Here is a 21400-nt window from a genome sequence, read left to right as displayed (position 1 = left end):
GGGAAGTGGGAATAATAATCCTTGCTTTACCTACCTCACAGGACTGTTTTAAAGACCAAGTAAGATAGTTGTGGGAAAGCACTGTTCTTGAGGTAGAGTTTTAGAGAAACCAGGGAAAAAGAAGGATGAGAACACAACTGTATTATTTTCAGGAAAATGGATGGAACTACAGAATATTATGCTAAGTGAGAACAGTCAGTCTCAGAAAGTCAGGTCAAGGGTCAAAAATTGCTCTCTCATATGCAGAATCTTGACAGAAAATAGAAAACAAAAGTCTTTAGAAAAATGAAGAGAGACCAGAATAAAGTGGTGGGGTTGGGGTAAGGGGGAAAAGGAAGATTATGGAAGGGAACAGTTCAAATCATGATATGTCCATAAATGAAGGTATGACTACCAATCCCACTAACATGTACAGGGACGGGAAGGAGGGGGAACATGGTGGGATGTGAAGGGAAGCACCCCAAGATACTTGTGCATGTTTGACTCTATCACTTTGAATCTCACTATGATATATAATAACAGTGTACTAATAACATTATTTTAAAAAGTAAAAACTATAAAAGGCCTTCTGGAGAGGAGTAGGACCCATACATTTGGAGAATGCAAGGATGTAGAGGCAGGAAAAAACAGGATGTGTTAGAATGAATCGAGAATGTGGCCTGGCTGAGGTCACTGGTGTGTGTTGAGGTATAGTGGAAGTCATCGGGCCAGGCCTTGTCTGTTGTGCTAATGAATAGCCATTAATGCAAAGACAGGATAGTCACATATGTATTTTTTCTTCTCTTTCTTTTTTCTCTTTCCTGTTATATAACCAAAAAAGCCTTCATTGCTCTGGTTGAAACTCATTACCTCTCATTATGTGTGTGCTGGAAAGAGAGAACAATTTGTTAGCAGCCTTCTTATGATGATCTTTCATGTAATTAGTGACAGTTATTAAATCTCTTTCCCTTGAGGGCCCAAGGAATGGCTTCTATGCCTGATTGTACACACCACGCTGATTGTCTTTGTGCCAGGCAGGAATTCTAAGTGCTTCCTGGCATGCATGCTCAGGGATTTTTAAGCATGCCTGATCTTCCTAGAAACTGGGATTGATGCTCCAATAGCAGAGAAGAGCATTTTGATGACCTTTGTTAAAGAAGTGTTCATGTTCCCTCTGATGCCACTCCCTTGTCTGTGTTTTTGCCCTTTTTTAATGTTTGCTGAGATTTGAGACTGGTGCCTTCATTCATACAGAGGCAGAGCAGAGGGTTCTGCATATAATTAGAATTATCTTGAAAAGGAAAATGCGATCTTGAGAGACAGTAATCTTCCCATCAATGATTGTGTTCAAACACCTGAGTTGGACAGGGGAGGTTGTGAAGGAAGTTTATGTATTTATTACCAACAGAAGTTGGTTTGGACTAGCTAACCTTCCATTTTCTTTAAAGCACTTATGCTCCAGCTTTGAGATTCTGTTATTTAATGTGACTGGCTATAATCCCTCACTTTCTCAGATAGCTGGTTTTTTTTCACTCCTTTGGCTGGCTAAATCTGGCCTCTGAAAAATATTGAGGTAAGATTTAGACAATATTGCTTATTCATTCTCTTCTCAGAAACCTCATAATGCTGGAGGGACAGACTAGCTTTCTAAGACATTCCTGAAGCCTTTATTCAACTTGTGAGGGAGCTACTGGGTAGATTTTATGATACCTCTCCTTTTAGAGCTACCAGTTCATTTGGAGAAAGGGGTTGCTAAGGATGTCAAAAAATGTGTATGAAGGGCAAAGCGAACATCACTTCAACATATGGAAGAGTGGAAAGCCTACTAAAGTAGGCATATAGGTACATAAATGCAAGAAGTTGGGTTTTTGTCACACAAATTCAATAACCATGGTTTCCTTCAGAGAGACAGAATATAGGTAAGATGGAGAATAGTCAAAGAGAAAATTTTATTTTATCTAGACTATTTAACTCTTTTGTGTGGTACTAGGGGTTTGAACTCAGGGGCATTCTACCTCTGAGCTATACCCCCAGCCCTTTTCATATTTTTGTAATGAAATAGGGTCTCACTAGGTTGGTAAGGCTAGCTTCAAACCTGTGATTCTCCCGTCTCACCTTCCCAAGTACTGGGATTATAGATATGGACTACCATGACAAGCTTAACTTTTAATATACTTTTATGTAGAGTAGTACTTTATGTACCAAAAATATTATTGTAAAATATATATTTTAATGGATTTTTAGCATGTTTGCAAAGTTGTGCAGCTATCACCACAGTCTAATTACAGAATATTTTATTTATCTTTATTTTTAAACTTTAGCCATTTTATATTAAAACTTTAGTGAATCTTTTAGTGGAAATAAACACTTTATTTTATAAACTCTAGGTTTTATTCATTAATTTGTGTTTCTATAGTGAGACATAACATTTACACATCTCTTTTGATATATATGGTACTGGGGATTCAGACCCAGGGGCATTCTACCACCGAGCTATATTTCCAATCCCCTTTTATATTTTGGGAAAAAGACTCATTAAGTTACAGAGGCTGACCTCAAACCTCAGTTTCCTAAGTACTGAGATTACAGGCATGTACCACCACTCCCTGCCCATTTGTACATAGATAATCAGGTATATTATGGCAATTCAGTAGAAGTATGCAATGTGTAATACTCAAATCAGGGAATTTTATACTCTTCTAGCCATTTTGAAATATACCATAGTTTTAACCTATAGTTAGAACCTATAGTTTTAACCTATAGTTAAGCCTATATAGTTTTAGTTTTAACTTATAGTTTTAACCCTATCATTTTAACCCTACTTTGATAAAGCAGAACCAGAAGTAATTTCTCCATTCTATGTTTTGATGCTCCTTATTAAACTTCTTTCCATCCCTATGTCCCTCTGTCCTTCCCAGTTTCTAGCGACTTCTTGTAGAAGAAGCAGAAGCTTTTATAGATTGGTTTGTAATATTCCATAAATGAGTGAAAAAATGTGGTATGTTTTTTCATCTCTGGCCTATTTCATTTAATGAATAAATGAATAATGACCACCATTTCAATCCATGTTGCTACAAATGACAGAATTTCATTCTTTTAAATGAGTAAATAATATTCAATTTGTGTACATATACCATAGTTTCTTTACCCATTTATCCACGGAAGGGCATCTGGGTTGATTCCGTATTTAAACTATTATGAATAGTGCTGCACTGAATTTGGGAGTGTGTCTTTTTGGGATAATAAATTTTTCTCCTTTGGATATGTACCCAAAGAACACTGTAAAATTAATTAGTAATTTTTTTGTTTTTCTATACTGGATAGAGACCCAGGGACATTCTACCTCTGAGTTATACCCCCTGCCCTGTTTTCTTTTAATCCTTTATTTTGAAACAGGGTCTCACTGAGTAAGAAAGGGCCTCACTAAGTACCTGAGGCTATTCATAAACCACAATCCTCCTGTCTCAACTTCCCAAATGCTGGGATTATAAGCATGAGCCACCACACCTGGTTTAATTATGAATTTTAATTGAGAAATAAAATTTCATATAGGGCACATTTTAATGTTTTGGCCTACATATATTGTGAAATAATTAAATCAACTGCACAGACATTTTTTGTGGTGAGAACATTTCAGATGTCTCTTAGCAGTTTTTTTTACTATACATTTTTATGAACTATAGTCATTGCACACTGTATAACAGATCTCCAGAATATATTCTTATCTAACTTAAACTTTGTACCTTTTGACCAAAATGTCCCATCCCCCCTTAACACAGGCCCTAAGAACTACTAATCTTTTTGTTTTATGGATTTTTCTATTTTGGAAATTTTATATAAATGGAATAATTTAATATATGTGCCATTTTGTATTTGACATTTATTTAGCATATTATTTTTGAAGTTCATCCATGTTATAACATGTGTAATTTCATTTTTGTATTATTAAGTAGTATTTTTGTACAGATAAACTAAATTTTGGTTTATCTATTCATCAATTGATGACAATTTGTTTTTTTTACATTTTGGCAGTTATGAATAATGCTATTATGAGCATTCATATACAAGACTTTTTGTAAGCATATTTTCAGTTCTCTTGATTATATACCTAGGAGTGGAATTTCTGGGACATACAGAAACTATGTTTGACTTATCAAGAAACTGCTAAAACCTTTTTCACAGTGACTGTACCACTTCATATTCCCAGAAATAGTGAATTAACTGTTAATTGTTGTTATAGCTATCCTAGTGAGTATGAAGTAGATTTGATTTCTATCTTCATGATTGCTAATGATAATGAATATCTTTACATGTACTTATTGACCATTTATATATCTTTTCTGGGGAAATATCTGTTGAAATGTTTTTCTCTTTTAAAGTGGGTTATATGTATATTTATTGTTAAGTTCCATATATTCTGGATACTAGATCCTTATCAGACATGCAATGTACAAATGTTTCCATTCTTTGGGTTGTCTTTTTGCTTTCTTGATGGTATCATTTGTAGCACACAAGTTTTGATAAGGACCAAATTACTTTAACTTGGTTGATTGTGTTTTTTTGCATTATATCTAAGAGTATTTCCTAATACAAGGTGACAAGAATTTTCCTCTATGTTTTCTTTGGAGAGTTTTTATATGTTTAGCTCTTACATTTTAGTTCCTTTTGAGTTAAATTTTGCATATAATGTGAGGAAAATGTCCAAGTTTATTCTGTTATACATGGGATATCAAGTGGCCCCAGCACCATTTGTTGGAAAGACTATAATTTCCTTCTTTAATCATCTTGGCACTTTTGGCCAAAATCAATTTAGCACAAATATGGTGTCTATTTCAATAGTCTTCATTCTATTCCATTAATCCGTATATCTATTTTATGTCAGTGCTGCACATTCTTGGTTACTGTAGATTTTTAGTAAGTTTCAAAAACTAGAAGTATGAATCTTCCAATTTCATTCTTTTTCAATATTCTTTTATTTGGGGACCCTTAATTTCCCATATGAATTTTAAGATCAGTTTCTCAAATTTTGCAAAGATGAAATTTTTATAGGGATTGTGTTGAATTTTAATAAATTTTAGTAATATTGCAGTCTTAGCAATATTAATGTCTTTCAGTCTGTTAATGGACATAGTTTTATTTCTACTCTTTAATCTGAATGTCTTCGATTTCTCTTTCCTATCCAGTTCATCTGGCTAGAATTCCCAGGACAGTGCTTAATGGAAGTGATAAAAGCAGACATCTTTTTATCACTACTAATTGTGTGATGAAAGCCTTGAAGCTTTCACCATTAAGTATGATATTTTGTCTTTAATCAATGTCTATTATCATTTTGATGAAGTTTCCTTCTATTTCTAGTTTATTCAGTGTTTCTATCATGAAGGAATACTGTATTTATTCTAATGCTTTTTATGTGTCTCCTGAGATGATCATGTGGGTTTTGGTAACCTTTACTTCATTTTTATGATATATTACATTGATTGTCATATGTTAAACTAACCTTGAGTTTTGTAAATCAATCCAGTCTTGCAAGGAGAATTTTTTTATGTTGCTGGGTTTGGGTTGCTAGTATATTGTTGAAGAGTTTTGCATTTCTATTTTTGGAGAAGTTTGTGAAAGATTAATGTTAATTCTTCTTTAAATATTTGGTAGATTTCATCGTGAAACCATCTGACCCTGTTTTTTCTCCTTATATGGGATGATTTTATTATTCATTCAATATATTTACTTTTTACTGAACTACACAAATTTTATATTTCTTTTTGAGTCAATTTCTGTACTTTGTATATTGGTAGGACTTTGACCATTTCATCATTTTATCCAGGTTTTTAGCATACAATTATTTATACTATTTCATTTTAATCTTTTTTATTTATGTAAGGTTGGTTGTGATATTTCCCTTCTCATCTCAGACTTTGATCATTTGATCATTTATTTTCTTCTATTTTAACTGGCTATAATGCAAATATCCTGTATTAGTGGTATAATTTAGACATCAGGAAAGAAATTAGAAGACACAAATAAATGGGTACAGCAAAGGTATGGGTATCTTGCTAATTCTCTGGCAGTCTCTGTGGCCATCAGTTTCTTTTTCAGTAAGTTGAAAGGTTATATCACTGTTGCTGAATAGTTGAAAGCCTCTGCAGTATGTCATTTCTATGTTCCAGCATAATATTAAATAATATAAATGGGAATATTTGTGGATAGAAAATAGATAAATCTGGGAGAGCTGAATATTCCGGAAGGGAGAATAGGAGGAGGTAAGGGTACAGATTGGAGTTAGAATATGATAATGTTTGAATGTTAAAATCAATTATTTGGAGTTGCTTTATAACCAGTGGGAAGCTGTTAAGGATTTGGGGGGTATGAAAACAGTTAATCAAAGTAATATTTAAAGAAATCAGTCTAATAGTGGCATGTGGAAGGTATTGGATCTGGAAGATTCTCCAGGATTTTTTCAGGTATACGGAGATGAGGGCAATGGTAGTAGGAATGGTAAAGTGAAATATCAGGGATTGTTTCTGGATTTGGAAAACATGCCTTAATTCTGAAGGAAGAGGAAAGAATTGTCTTGAATACCAGTGTCTCTCTTAGTTAGTGGTTTGGCACCAAATAGGTTCCATATAGATATTTTTTAAACTGAACTGCATTAACCCAGCCTTGCTTCAGCAAGGGAAAAAAACAGCCTTTAAGTACTTCCAGGAAAGCCTTCCAACTTGGCAGATTATGAATATTGTCCATCTTCTTACTAGTTACCCAAGAGTCTATGTCTGCTATTTGCAGCAACACTGAACAAAACTTGTGAGAAGATACACATTAGGCTGCACAGATTATCAGGCAGGGTTGATTGGCATTCTGAAATGAAATTCCACCCAGTAAAGATAAGAATATGGGCTGACCTGTGCCATTGCACTAGTACATGAAAGTGAACTAGGGTCATCCACACAGAACAGGAGAGCTCTCAGGAGCAAGGAACTTAGGAGTTAAACGAAGAAAGTCTTATCAGCAGGCCCAAGGGATCAGGAGCACAATAATTGGACCTTACATTGTGCTTTTTTTTCTAGGCTAGTAAACTTCATCATCATCATCTCTCTAATGTCAGATCCACAAAGGCCAATATTTTTCTGTTTTGTTTGCTGCCATATCAACAATATTTGGCATATGATAGGCACTTGACATAGATTTAATGAATGAATCGGTCAATACTTGTTTTGGATGGAAGCAGAATCTTACCCTAAGGAATGGGCATCTGGGATTGTTCTGGTGGAGTAAAGATGTCTTTTCAGAAGACCCTTATGAAAGACCTGCTACGTGGGGCTTTAGTTCCAGTCAGAAGGGACCTCCTCACCAAATTATGTGCAAGGGATCTGTTTCTGTGTGCTTCTGTATTGCCTTCTATCTCTCTCACTGTTACTTGGAGCTATAGTCGTGGATTATGTCCTGAATCTAATCTGTTTCTATTCCTCTTCTCATAAGCTACATTCTTTATTGGAACTGTCCCAAATATTCATCTTTCAGCCATCCAAAAGTAAACATGTTGACTTGTCTTAAATGCTGAGAAAAACTGGTTCTTATCTTAAAGGCCTGTGTGTGGTACCCTTTTCATCATAGGGCTTAGAAGCAGGGGAAAACTAATCGATTATTGGAGAATAAGGTTTTCATTATTACAGATAACAGCATCATATATAATATATACACACGTGTGTGTGTGTGTGTCTGTGTGTGTGTTTGTATGTGAGAGAGAGAGAGAGAGATTGATTTGTATCAATACCTTGGAATCACTTTCTGAGCATATCCTCCATTCCTTTGAATAATCATTCTTCTTATTGCCTTTTGATTGTATTAAATGACAGCTTTTAATTAACATATTGATGAAACAAAGCTGACATTTTGGAGAAAATTTCCAATAGAGTATTCATAGCTGGTAATAGGTTCTGGGTGGAGATAAATTTGCACATTTGGCTATGTATACAAAAGGTATTAAAACAATGATCCTTATTTGCTTTGGCCTTTAGTAAATAAATAGAATATATATGCTGCAAACATGTCTAGACTCAATGCATAATAACCAACCCCTTAGAAATGAAAATGAAAGGGAAGAATACATAAAAGTGGGGAGTAACTACTATTCCTTTAGCTTCAGCTCAATGCCTCTATCATCCTAAAACTACCCATCAACAAGTGTTTCTGATGACAGAAGTGAGGATGCATCCGAATTGCTACATCTCAGCTTCTTGATAAAGAGATGTGGAAAATGCTAGCAAGTAGTATATGAATGTGGAGAGTTGATTAAAGCTGTTGAGATCATTGGCAGGCTCCTTGGCTAATTAGCCCTGATAAATTTTGCCTCTCTCCCTAAGGGTCCACCCTTCTTTTTTTCTCTGTCTCCATGGTTTTCCCACTTTCTAGGACTGGGGTGCTATGAGCTGTCTCCTTGATTCAAGCTAAGTCATCGAAGATCCAAATACATCTCACCCAGCTTCCCCAGAGGACATTTTTTTCAGCTTCCCTCTGACTTCATGATTTGAAATAGAGTCTCAATCTTTAGCAACTGTATTATTTTGTGACAATTCTCAGCCCACCTTTGCCCAAGCTCTTTTCTTCTCTGTTACTCTCTCCCTTAGAGCCAGAGGCACAAATTTGCTTGCACAGTGGTTAAGAACATAGGCTTTAGAGTCAGACTGGCTTCTTTCCCAGATTTTCTGATTCCTGTGTGACTTGAAACACATTCCTTAACTTCTCTTAGCCATAGTTTCTTCTTCTATAGAATGATGGTAACAATGGCACCACCTAGCAGGATCAAGTACAGTGTATTGAAAGCTCTTAGCACAATGACTGATGTATAATAAGTGCCTAATAAATGGCTATTGTTATTATGTGTTGGGGAAATATTCTACTATCAACATCTAAACCTTGAAGGAGTAGAGATATTTGCATGTCCAAGGAATTTTACAGTGAAATTTTGATTATTATTTGCACATTCTGCAGTAAAAATCAACACTTGAAAGCCCTGTTTATGAGCTACCCATTCCAGCATCCAACTTTGGTCACAATATTTGTAGGCACTTAAATGCTACTTTGACAGTAATTTAGCTGTGGCACTTAAGAAGTTTTTTTATTTTTTATTTATTTACTATTTTATAGTAGTTTTTTATTTTATTTTTTTGTGGGGGGGGTACTGGGGGTTGAACCCAGGGGCATTCTATCTCTGATCTACACTCCTAGTTTAGCCCTATTTTATTTTTTTATTCTGAAATAGGGTCTTACTGAATTGTGGAAAGCCTTCATAAGTTGCTGAGTTGGCTGAGAACCTGTGACCCTCCTGTCTCAACTCTCCCAAGTTCTGGGATTACAAGCATGTGCCACCATGCCTGGCTTTTTTTTTTTGATCCAGCTGTGCTACCTATATGTGCTTTAGCATGAAAGAGTTCTACTTTCCATCACTTTTCCTGCTTCTGAGAACTTCTTTCCCAAGAAGCCTCTCAGAGATGATTTAGTCATGCTTCACATCTTCCATTTCACAGATAGATGACCAGGGACCTAAAGAGGATTAGACCCTTGCTCAGGGGCAGCAAAACACCCTAGAGCCAGGGTTGGCACTATCTTTGCATGGGCTCTGATTGAAAACTGAACAGCTGAAAGTTTTAATTTTACCTTCTTTCTACTTGACTGGAAACTCCTCAAAGAAGGAGCTTAACCCATTATTATTTTCTTTCTGCTTCCACAGCTCTGGGTGAACCAGGAGGATGGAGTGGAGGAAGGGCCCAGCGATGTGCAGAATGGGCACTTGGACCCCAACTCAGATTGCCTCTGTCTGGGCCGGCCACTACAGAATCGGGACCAAATGCGAGCCAATGTCATCAATGAGATCATGAGTACTGAGCGTCACTACATCAAGCATCTGAAGGACATTTGTGAGGTAGACATAATGTTGCATATGGGGACACACAGGGTGGGGTGGAGGGTACTTTTATGAAGAACCAACAACCCTCACGGGCCTGCTCATGAACAGTCCCAAAATGTTGGGAAGAGCAAATGGACTTCCCAGATTCTATTAGTGTAGTAAAACTGCTCCCTTAGGGTTCCCAATCTCTCCAGCTCTCCTTTTCTCTTTCTTACTCATTCGTATACATTTTCTGTCCATCTTCCTCCTCTTCTTCCTTCTTTTTTCATTCCCCTCATCTCCTTCTCTCTTTCTCTCTTTCCCTTCCTCCTTCTTCCTCTCTTCTTACTTCCCTCTCTCTCATTCTCTCCCCTGAATCTTTACTCTTATTCCCTTGGTTTCTGACTCCCCCTATATAAGGGCCTAACGTCACTTATTAAAGTGAAGCACATCTCCATTCAACTCAGTGATTCACACACTTGAATGTGTACCAGTCTATGGAGACGCTTATTAAGCGTGAAGATCCCAGAGTCCTTACCCCAAGTTGTGAGTTATCAGGCTACACTAAGGCATACACAACTAAAATTAAAGAGAAGGCCTGATGATGGTAATGTTGCAGCTGGTGGTCCTTCTTTTTCACTTGGAGAACATTTATTGGTTTGAGTAGAAAAGAGCTTGAGAAAAAGGAATATATAGGAGATGAAGGCTAGATGGACAAATCTTACCTCCTTCAGTACTTTGCTCCCCAGGAGCTTTGTCTCTGCATTCCCTAACCCCATCCCTTTCTCTGTCATAGCAAAGATGAGAGTCTTTTCATTATATTATCTTGAGCTCAGTGGGGAAAAGTTGATATTGTCAAAGGACATTTTACTTAACAGTGAGGGAAAACCAATGGGGAATGGAGAAACGACCTATTTTTCTTTTTACAGAGCTGTGAATTGAACCCAGGACCTGGCACATGCTAGGTAATCTCTTTCCAACTAAACTACAGCTCCAATCTGAAAATAATATATTAAAAAGGATTAAACACAACACACACACACACACACACACACACACAAATATGTACACAAAGAGAATTTTCCAATTGACCCAGAAAAATGTTGAAACATTTTTCCTTCCTTTTAGAGTAGAGGTCAAGCCCTACTTTCTGTCCCCCAGCTTGGGGCCCAATTCAAGGTCAGTAGTACAGCTCTAAATTTTCCAAAGTTCTTGTTTCTATAGAGTAGTGCTGTCCAATCGGACTTTGTGCAGCTCTGAGGGTATTCTGTCTTCCCTGTCCAATACTGTATCCATCTGCCAAACATTTGTGACAGCTCAGCGTTTGAAATGTGGCTGATGTGACTTAAAAATGGAATTTTAAATTTTATTAAAATGTACTTAAATTTAAATAAGAACACATGACTAATGGCAACCATATTGGAAACTGCAGCTCTGAAAAGACCAAGGCCAAGGACTGTGGACCTTTCCTTTCCCCACCTTAAGTTTCTTACCCTTTGGAATGTTAAATTTTACCTTCCAGCCTTCATGAGGCAACATGGTAGGATAGAAAGAACAGGACTCTGGGACATGGAGTGCTGACTTCACATCCTAATTTAGCCACTTCAAGTCCTAACTTGAAGGCACCCCTTATTTCTGCTGACCTTAGTTTTCTCATTTCTTCACTGTATGTCATTCTATGCCAGCCTTATAAGGTTTTTGAGGAAATTAAGTAAATATAATAACATTTTTGCAAGTATTTTGGAAAAGGTTGTGTTCTTTTTCTACCCTTCTTTTTTATCTATTCATGCCTCCATCTCTCTTTTTTTCTTTTCCTTAAAAAAAAATCCCCTTTTAATGTATGTGCCACATGGCATTGGGCATAAAACCACTGACATGTCCTTCATTTAGCAATCTTTTTAGTGGAATTCTACTCCATGTTGGTTTCTTGGTATAGCTTCTAACCTCAAGGTGTTCTGCTCTAGATTAGTAATATTTATATCACATGGGAAATTGTTAAAAATGCTAAATCTTTGGCTCTTCACCTTAGACCTACTGAATAATATCTTGCATTTAACAAGGTTCCTAATTGATTTACAATACATATTAATATTTGAGGAGCACTGATTCAAAGTTAGAAAGGCAACCACTAAGAATATAAACAATAATAAGTGCTGGTGAGTATGTGGGGCAATAGGAACTCTTTTACATTCTTGGTAGGGCTTCAAGTTAGTAAAATCACTATGGAGATAAATATGGAAGTTCTTCAAGAGATAAGAATTAATCCACCATATGACCCAGCTATATCACTCCTTGCTATCTTTTCAAAAGAAACTCATGATATTATAATGATACATTTCAGCCTGTATTTATAGCAGCATAACTCACAATAGCCAAATTATGGAGCCAACCTAAGTGTCAACAGATAAGTGGATAATGAAAATGTGGTATATATGTAATAGAATTGTACTCAACCATAAAGAAGAAGAAAATTGTGTCATTTGCAGGAAAATGGATGTAACTAGAGAATATTATGCTAAGTGAGATCAGCCAGTCTCAGAAAATCAAGGATTATGTTTTCTCTCATATGTGGAAGCTAAAGAGAAAATAAGAAACAAAGGAATTTTAGATGATTGAGGAGAGTAACCAGTAAAATAGTGGAAGGGAACAGGAAAATAGAGGTTGGGGAGGAAAAAGAAGAATTAATGAAAGAAAGAGTTCAAATTATGCTATGCCCATGTATGAAAGTATCACTTCCAATATCACTATTATACATGGGGAAGTATGGGTAACAGGGTCCGACCTGAAGGGAAACTCACCAAGACCTATATGTATGGTTGTTTATATGGCCTTGACTTCACTGTGATGTATAGTTACATTGTAGCAATAAAAGTATAAAAATGATAGATTACAATGGCCTAGGGTCTAAAATAAAAATAAATACAAAGCCAGGCATGGCAGTTAATACCTAGTAATGTCAGTACTTGTGAGGCTGAGACAGGAGGATTACAGATTCAAGACCAGCTTCAGCTACTTAATGAGACCCTTTTTTAAAAAATAAAATAAATTACATATTATAAAATAAATTTTAATTATGGGGTACAGTTTGAAGCCCCTGTGCTGTCCCCAGCACCAAAAATAAACTATAGTCTGTTCTCCTCGTGGTAACTGAAGGATACTATCTTGACCTAAGTCAGGTTATCTTACTCCTGTGCTCAAAAATCTTCCAATGGCTCATCATGTCTCCTCAGGACCAAGCCTTTTATTACTTACAAGCCCCTTTGTGATTAACCTCTCCTCATCTCTGTGACTTAATGGCCTGTTCCTTTCTGCTGTGCTCTCACTACCGCGGCCACATTGGCCTTTTGCTGTTCCTTGCACATGCCTGACATACTGCCCCCTCAGAGCCTTTGCACTATTTTTTCCTCTGCCTGTAACACTTCTCCAGATTTCTACAAAGCCACCTCCTTCATGTCCCTTTAGTTTTACTCAAACATTACCTTCTCTTTGAGACTTTCTTATGTATTCTATTTAAAACTATAGCTTTGCATTGCTTCCTCCCCTTTCCTGCTTTATTTTTTTCTCTTAACATTTATAGCTATCTGATGTCTTATGTATTTTATTATCTATCTTTTCCCTACTAGAATGTAAATTCCATCAGGGGTAAGAGTATTCATCTATTCATTTACTAATATGTCATTAACCCTAGCACAGTTCCTGGCACATAGTAGATGCTCAGTATGTACTTTTTGGTACTGGGCAGTGAACCCAAGGGCATTCTACCTCTCAGCTACACCCCAGCCCTGTTTTGTTTTTAATTTTGAAACAGGTCTCCCTAAGGTACCACATGCTGGCCTCAAACCTGCCATCCTCCTCTTAAAACAGTCTTTAAAGTATTGGATTACAGGTGTGCACCACCACACTCAATTTCAATAAGTATTTCTTAAAGATGGAATTAAATATAATTGCTCACATGTGTGTACGTTGTCAAAGAACATTCAGGTTGTATGTCATTTGATTTTCTAAAAGGGAAAAATTTGTTATTCCTGTTTTCTAGATGAATAGATTGAGTCTCCAGGAAGGAAAATTATTTTAAGTTCACAGGCACTGGCCCGTAAGAAGGATCATCTGTTCCCAACTTCTAAACATCTTGGCCTCTTCCTACAGGATATAGCAGTGGAAATATTTGTCTTTCCAGAAGGCGTGCTATGGTTCTGCTTTGAGGATTTGCTCAATCCAGCCAACAATTTAGAGATTTTGTTGAAGATTTATTGGAAATTATCACTTTTTCCCATTCTGCAACCATAGATGTCAAAAAAAGTTAGAGAAAACTGTGTTTAACTAGGCCAGGGACAGTATTTTATCTTTGAGGTATGTCACCTCTAAACCAAATACTATGAGAAACAAATGATTTATCAGAAAGAATAGAAGACTTAGAATTGGGTGTCCCAGTTCCCATCTTGGTCACTGACTGGCTAGGAAACCACAGGGATGTCTTTTCTACCCCAAAATTTGCACCCATCTCTAAAATGAATAGGTTAGAGTAGAGTAGCTCTTTAACTGATGACTGGCTTTTGCTTTTTGTCATTCTATAAGACACAAATACACTTTGCTAGAGAAAGCTGTGGTAGGGCTACAGAGTTTTTTTTCTGCCCCTTTCTTCTTGATACCCATGCAGGTATATCATACTCAAGGTCAAATATGTTACCATGACATAATCTATGATTTTATAAGTTAAGGGAGAGCTCTAAACACTTGTCACTCTTGTACTTTTTGAAGGAAAAGTAGACACTGTATTCATTATAGAAAAAAGTCATGCTTTAGAATTTTTTTTACTCCTAGAAGCACAAAGTGTTTTACAAACATTTAAGTCACAACACCCTCATTTTACAAATGAAGTTGGAAATAAAGTGATTTTTAATCAAAGTCATTCAGTGAGGTCAGTATGATAAATGGTCTTTTTAAATGAATTATCTACAGAAGATCATGTTCTTTCTAAATCTAATAAGTAGTATAAAAGCCTATTAGGGTGAATTCGTTTGACCCCCCCCCATGCCACTCTTGAATGGCATGGGGGCAGTAACTGTCTTCTGTTTTCTATCTTTTTAATAAACTTCTTTAAATCTTAAAAAAAAATCTTAGCTAGCAGTGAGGGTCACACACCTCTAATCCCAATACTTTGGATGCTGAGACAGGAGGATCACAGATTTAAAACCAGTCTCTAAAACTTAGGGAGACTCTGCTTCAAAATAAAAAAAATAAAAGAGCTGTGGGTGTAGCTTAGAGGTAGAATGCCTCTGGGTTCAATCCTGAGTTCTAAAAAGAAAAAAAACAGAGCCAGGCATGGTGGCGCATGCTTGTAATCGCAGCATTCAGGAGGCTGAGACTGGAGGATTGAGGTTTGCGGACAGACTCAGCTACTTAGCAAGGCCCTTTGTAACTCAGTGAGACCCTGTTTCAAAAATAAAACGACTAAAAAGTAGGCTGGGCATGTACCTCGGAGGTAAAATGCCCCTAGGTTCCATCCCCAGTGCCGCAAAAAAAAAAAAAAAAGAAAAAGAAAAAGAAAAACAATTGTTTCACTTCTAAATCACCATAACTAATAATTGGTGATGTCTCTCGTAATCTTAGAACTCATTTTATAATCAGACAAACTGAGGCTCAGGGAAAGCAAGATTAAAGATGCCTTACAAATCTGTCTTGTCTTTCTCTTTCGGGGAAGATAAGTTCAGTCATCCCATAATTGTGAAATAAATTCTGTCTTCAAATGCCTTCAGAGAAGCTGGATTAACATCACATAGTCATTTGTATTAGTGTTTCATATCCTTCACCATCAAGTAATTCTTTGATAAGTAAAGTTTATCATGTAATATAGCTTCAAGTCATTTCCATTTGATATATTTGAGTCTGTGGTTTCAAACTTATTAGCAATTTAGGTATTTGGCTTTCCTAGGACTTCTTAGTTGTCTTTACATCTTGTAACAGAAAATGATAGCACATTGTATAAAATGGTAATATTTATATATCTTTAGTAGGGTTAAAAAATGAGGCAGCATCCAGGTATGGTGAGACATAGTACTTCCTAGTACTTGGAAGGCTAAGCTAGGAGGATTGCAGGTTTGGGGACAGCCTCAACAATGTAGCAACCTATCAATACCCCATTTCAAAAATAAAATAAATAGTTGGGGCTGTAGTTTGGAGGTAGAATGTCCCTGGGTTCAACCCCCAGTAACCTTCAAAAATAAGGGAGGCAGCATTGTTAGACTAAACTGACTAGCCCATGAGGTACTGCCTACCCCAAGTCCTTTGCTTTTGAAACCAGTTGGATATTTCAGCCACTTATTTTCCTATAGTTCTCAAATATTTCTTGCTGAGTCATAGGAATTCCTTGTATATGCCAGACACTACTCCCTTGTCATTTTTCAAATTGCACATATCTTCTTCCTACAGTTTTCTTGTTTTAATGGTTTTATTTTATTTAAAGTGTTTCTTGTCCCAAAAGGGGGAAGAAGAAAATAAAAACATAAATTTGAACATCCTGCAGAATTACATGTTGCCCTCATTAGCATGGGAAGAGCTAGTCATTTTACATTTATTCACCAAATATTTGCTGAGCACAACTATATGCCAGATACTGTATTAATCTTAGAATGCTCTTAGAATATAGCTGTGAATAAAACAACTATAGTTATTATCTTCTCATTCTTTGGAGTGGTTACTGGGAATTGAACCCAGGGGTGTTCTACCATTGAACCACACATCGAGTCTTTTTTTAAAATTTGAAACGGGGTCTTTCAAAGTTCCCATGTGCTCACCTCAAACCTGCAAATCCTAATATCAACCTTCCAAGTACTGAGATAACAGATATGTGCCATTATGCCCAGCTATCCCCTCATTTTCTCAAAATCTTCTTCAAGCAATTTGTCAAATCCCCTGTCAGCCTTCAGGCTTCCAGACAAAAAAGAAATGAAACACCTATAAAAGCAAAAAGGGGCCGAAGAAATATTTTCTGATGTTTTCAACTTAGAGATGGAGACACTGAGATAAAGAATTGTGAGGGCCTTTCCCTAAAGGACTTCTCAAATCACAGATGATTCAGAGGCTCTATGATCCATTCCGTTTCCCAGCAGTCTTTGGGAACTTCCCATCAAGTCATAGCTACAGTTTATATCCCTTATCAAGGCACTACTTCTGGATCAATGCACTAGATCTAGACTTCTAGATAAGCCCTTATGGGTTTAAGAACAAAGTAAAACAGATGAGCATAATTCCTTGCCTGTTACCATTATCTATACCAGGACTGATTCACACCAGTTATGATTGATTTGATAACACCAACAGAATTCTTAAGTACTCTTTGGCCTGCTTTCCCACCCATGCCCACTTTTATGCCTAGGAGGCAGAGGTGAGGCTGTGGGGTGAACTGCCTCTCTTGAGTCAGTCCACACCAGGTGCCATAGCACCCTTATTTTTCTTACCATTCAAATGGGGTCCGAGAGGGTATTTGAAACATGTCTGACAGTAAAAGCCATAGAGCTCCCTCTCTGTCCTGTCACAGGCCTGCAAAGACCCTCTGAGTCTTCTACAAGACAAACAGACCTGACTCGTTCCAACATTCTTCATATTGTTTCTTATTAGGCCTCCCCATACCCTACTAATTCTCCTTTGGCTGTGCACTTTTTTCTCAGTGTTTCTTTGAAAAGGAGGGTGGGCATGGGTTTCAGAATTGATTGCTTCTCTACTGCAGTCTGTGACTACCTTCAAATTACCTTTCTTATTCTTTTTTTGTGGTACTGGGGGTTGATCCTAGAGCTGTCTACCTCCAAGCTATTTTCACAGCCCTATTTTGTATTCATTACTTTTGAAACAGGGTCTCACTAAGTTGTGGAGGGCCTCACTAAGTAGTTGAAGCTGACTAAACCTGTGATCCTCCTGTCTCAGCGTCCCAAGTACTGGGATTACAAGTGTGCACCACCACACCCCACTTCTAGTTACCTTTCTTATCAATCTGTTGCTTATTGAAATAAGTTTGGTTTTTTTTGGCAGTCACATTTCATGACCAGTTCGCTTTAAACTTGCATACCTTCAAAACTGAATGAATGAGAAGGGAAAAGTATTATTTGGCCCCTAAGATAAACCTCTGTTCATCACAGCTAGAAAATTTGATAATCAAGCAAGCCAAAAGAATTGGATACGAAATAAAAGCAAGACTTCTCTTGGCCTTTCTTCTCCCAGAATCCTAGGCAGTTGTGTGGTATAGAGGTTGAAAATGATATTTTTGCAGTTTTCAGACCACTCCCATATTCTCATATCATTCCATTACCTACTTCCTCAGTAAAGGCATTTTCTCAGTATTATTTGTAATTCTTCCGGCAAGCCATGTGTCTTGGCTAGAGGAGGTTATGGGAGGCTGTTAGATTCTTTTCCGTTTCCTTGGTAATATTTTTCTCAAGGAAGCCTTCTTTATACTCTTTGGAAAGTACTTTTTTTCTCACTTTTAATCATGAAGACAATTATAAAAACAACTTTAGGAAGTTTAAAAATAGGAACAAAGTCATCCAAGGCTCATAAAATATAATAGAATTTGTGTGCCTTTGCAGAATTCCTTCTAATTTGTTTATAAGTATGTGTGCACATGCATACTTAAAAATTTTAATCACAGTGATATATCATTTATGTTCTACTTTTTAACATTATGCCATAAACACTCTTTTATGTTTCTGCACAGTCTCCCTAGTAATATTAATGGCTATTTAATATTCCATCTAGATAAATATACTGTAATATATTTATAAGCTAGCATTAAATTTAACCATTCATAAAACACTCTAGCATCTCACCATCTTGTGTACAATCACATTCTTTCTAATATGTAGCTAAATCACAACATACATAATCCATTTTTCTTGACACTGGCAATGAATAGCGTATTTGGGAAATTAGGAAACTGAGTTGATATATCCTTTCATTTGCTTTCCTAGAGACCACTTTCTACTATATTATTTCTGGTATATTCTGTACTTACATTGAACATTAGCATCCTTACTGTACTTGACAAATTTTGTGATGTTTTGTTCCTTCTTTCATATGAAAGCAATGGACAGAACTTTTATGTATATCATGAACTAACTTCCAGTGGATGATTGAGTGTTCTAGGCTGAACTTTTCTGTTTCCTAGTGCAATAACTCACTAGTACCTACAGCTTACCCAGAAGCGACATACTAACTGTGAGATTGTTAACAACTTTATCCCCCAATTGGGCTTTCCATAGAAGAAAAAGTGGGAGAAGAGGTGAAGAACCCTCTGCCCTCCATTTAATGTTGTTATGATATACATACAGCTCCCCCTGCTCCACTTTAGCTAAGACACTTTCAGTGGTGGTAAGGCAAGACACGCATACACAGACATACATAACTCAGGCACATTAGACCTTGGGAGTTACATATTAAACAAGAAAGAGAAAGAGCCTATAGGAGTTTATTGCTTCTCTAATAGACCAGGAAATCTTTCTGGGAAAGTAGAATTTTGAGAGGTACTTCAGTAAAGGGAGGAGAGCCAAGAGAGTGTTGTGGGAATTAGAGGCCATCTTCTTTGTGGTCAAGAGTTAGATATGGAAGAAAGCAGGAAATCTTGAGCATTTTGGTCAATGAGGTCATTAATCAAATAGATGTCAAAACAGGGACAGATGATTAATTTGAAAACTGTTAAAGGATACATATTAATTAATGGCTGAATTGATGGGTAAGAAGAGATAGGGAGGCGAGATTTGATAGGGACTGTAAATGGAATTGAGGCCAGGGATGAGTTTCATGGGATATGCCTATATTATAGTATTGGCAGCTGTGTCAGGCGAGACAAAGTAAGGACTGGGGACAGGGTCAGATGTGGTAAATCACTTATCATTAGGGGCTCAACACTTAAGAATGATGTTGGGAAAATTGTACTCAGCTTTTAGACAAAAGCAATAAACCATAATTAATTTTCACAAAGAACAGTTTTATCTGTTAATGATTTTCAGTGATGACATAACCATCAGTTAAAAATCCATACCAACTGATTCAGAATGGAAGATGCAGTTTCAGTTGTGGGGTACTTTTTTTTACCTGACTTACAGTATACCCTGAGTCATTACATTACCTCTGTTCTTCTATCAGACCAAAACCTTCTTTCATCCCTTCTCTTTTCATTGTGATTAGCTTAATTCTGTTTATGCACAGATGTGTTCTAAACATCTACCGTGTTAGAAATACCATGCGCAGACACTCATGGCCTTGCTGGCTGGGCTCATCCAAATTATCTCTCCTGGCTAGCCACCTTAGATAACAGGCATTCACTTTAAGAAATGGTTTTATGAAGCCAGGCATGGTGGTGCACACCTGTAATCCCAGTACTTGGAAGGCTGAGACAGGAAGATCACAAGTTCAGGGATAGTCTTGGAAACTTAGGAAGGCTCTGAGCAACTTTGTGAGACCCTGTTTCCAAGTAAAAAATAAAAAAGGGCTGGGGATGTGGCTTAGTGGTAGAATGTCTCTGTGTTCAATCCCTAGGGCAGGCAGGGAGGAAGAGAAGGAAAGAAATGGCTTTGTTAATTCTTCTTCCTTTATTGGAAGTTTCCCTGCCTTGATATCAGTTGCTAGCTTCTCAATAATATTATGACATTTTGGGTTGATCTTATGAGGAACAGAACTTCAAAGATGTACATAGATCCAGCTAAGCCAGTAGCTACAAAGATAATATTTGTGCTTAACCAGCTTCTTGGAAAGGTCCCTTTGATTTTTGAAACCTTGTCATAAAGAATGATGGGGAAAGCTCTACAATCTGGAGTCTTAAACTCTGAAGAGCTTTGATGGAGATCCAGACTTCTAAATTACTTATTAGTGAAGTGACTTCCTGTGCTAACACTAAGTTTCCTCGTATGAAAAATAGAAATACTAATTTCTTGCCTACTACATGGAAATGAAATGAGGTTTCCTGGTGGTTTTCTTGGAAGCAGTAAAGCCCTCTGGGTACAGGAAACATCCTCATCCTGGGCTTTTCATTTGTCTATAGGGCTACCTGAAGCAGTGCCGGAAGAGAAGGGACATGTTCAGTGATGAGCAGCTGAAGATAATCTTTGGAAACATTGAAGACATCTACAGGTTTCAGATGGGCTTCGTGAGAGACCTGGAGAAACAGTACAACAATGATGACCCCCACCTCAGCGAGATAGGACCCTGCTTCCTAGAGCACGTAAGCATCTTATCCCTTTGGGAAGGTCTTTGAGAGACTATTTAGAAAGGAACAAAAGCAGTATGCCTGGTTCTTATTTAGAAATCTTTCTTTAGCGGGGCATGGTGGCGCATGCTTGTAATCCCCGCGCTTGGGAGGCTGAGACAGGAGGATTGCACAAGTTCGAAGCCAGCCTCAGCTACTGAGTGAGGCTCTCGGCAACTTAGTGAGACCCTGTTTCCAACAAACTATAAAATAGGTCTGGGAGTATAGTCCAGAGGTAGAAGAAGGCCACTGGGTTCCATCCCCAGTACCACAAAAAGAAAAAGAAGAATAAGAAATATTTCTTTAAC

At 37.1% G+C, this 21400-nt stretch overlaps 1 protein-coding gene across 6 annotated transcripts in view; it reads left to right on the top strand.

Annotated features, from left to right (window-relative positions):
* The window catches only part of ARHGEF9 (Cdc42 guanine nucleotide exchange factor 9), a gene marked incomplete at both ends in the record, with an annotated part of 158874 nt that overhangs the window by 81707 nt on the left and 55767 nt on the right, over positions 1–21400 (top strand). For all 6 annotated transcript variants that reach the window (XM_080718336.1, XM_080718334.1, XM_080718335.1 and 3 more), the window contains 2 exons: positions 9704–9895; positions 20889–21068. In XM_080718336.1, coding sequence (XP_080574462.1) covers positions 9704–9895; positions 20889–21068 — 372 coding nt within the window. The remainder of the gene's footprint in view (positions 1–9703; positions 9896–20888; positions 21069–21400) is intronic.

The sequence above is a fragment of the Muscardinus avellanarius genome (genome assembly GCF_963383645.1).
Source record: "Muscardinus avellanarius genome assembly, chromosome: X".
NCBI lineage: Eukaryota > Metazoa > Chordata > Mammalia > Rodentia > Gliridae > Muscardinus > Muscardinus avellanarius.
This window is presented reverse-complemented; position numbering and strand designations above follow the sequence as displayed.